The sequence below is a fragment of the Orycteropus afer genome, unplaced genomic scaffold (assembly GCF_000298275.1).
Source record: "Orycteropus afer afer isolate SDZICR_OR568_19922 unplaced genomic scaffold, OryAfe1.0 scaffold00487, whole genome shotgun sequence".
NCBI lineage: Eukaryota > Metazoa > Chordata > Mammalia > Tubulidentata > Orycteropodidae > Orycteropus > Orycteropus afer.
This window is the reverse complement of record NW_006922074.1, coordinates 619,902-620,496: the sequence shown is the minus strand read 5'-3', so window position 1 is coordinate 620,496 and position 595 is coordinate 619,902. Positions and strand designations below refer to the sequence as shown.

Sequence of the window (595 nt, the reverse complement as noted above, 5' to 3'; positions counted from 1 at the left end):
AAATACACAAAACTAAAGTGACATGGGTCAATGCATTTTTTTTTCCTTGCAGTGTTCCCTCCCCTTCCCTCCCACCCCTGGCAACCAACAAAGAAGGTCTCCCTCCATATATAAACCTTTCCTTGACCCTTCACAACAACATACTAATAATATATATGTCCTTCTGTGAATGACTTGTTTCATCCAATGCAGTTTTGTGTGTGAAGCACTCATTTTACTTTTGTGCGTCCTTTTTTTTTTAGTGTCTTTTTTCTTTTATGTGCAAATGAATATAAAATTGGAATCATCCCCTGACCAGTTAAAATGTTCTTTTCAGATACTGTTAACACGTGGCCTGGCAAGACCCCGGCCTTCTCTCTCCAAAGGCACTTTAACTGCAGCCTTTTCCCTAGCTTTGCGGTAAGAAACCGTGGCTCGCATGTGATTGTGCTTCTGAACGCTTGCCTCTCTTGATTTTCTTTTCTCTCATTACTTGTGTCAGGTGTGGGCTCACCCACGTTGTCAGAATTCATTCAGAATGTACAGGAAATGTTACTCTTGGTGAAAGTGGGGTATCTGTTATTGCTTTTTTTCTTAATTATCTGTCTCTAGTCCT

At 40.5% G+C, this 595-nt stretch overlaps 1 protein-coding gene across 1 annotated transcript in view; it reads left to right on the top strand.

Annotated features, from left to right (window-relative positions):
- The window catches only part of UBE3B (ubiquitin protein ligase E3B), a 53,388-nt gene that overhangs the window by 8,727 nt on the left and 44,066 nt on the right, over positions 1–595 (top strand). Inside the window, exon 7 of the mRNA XM_007954997.1 lies at positions 317–399. Coding sequence (XP_007953188.1) covers positions 317–399 — 83 coding nt within the window. The remainder of the gene's footprint in view (positions 1–316; positions 400–595) is intronic.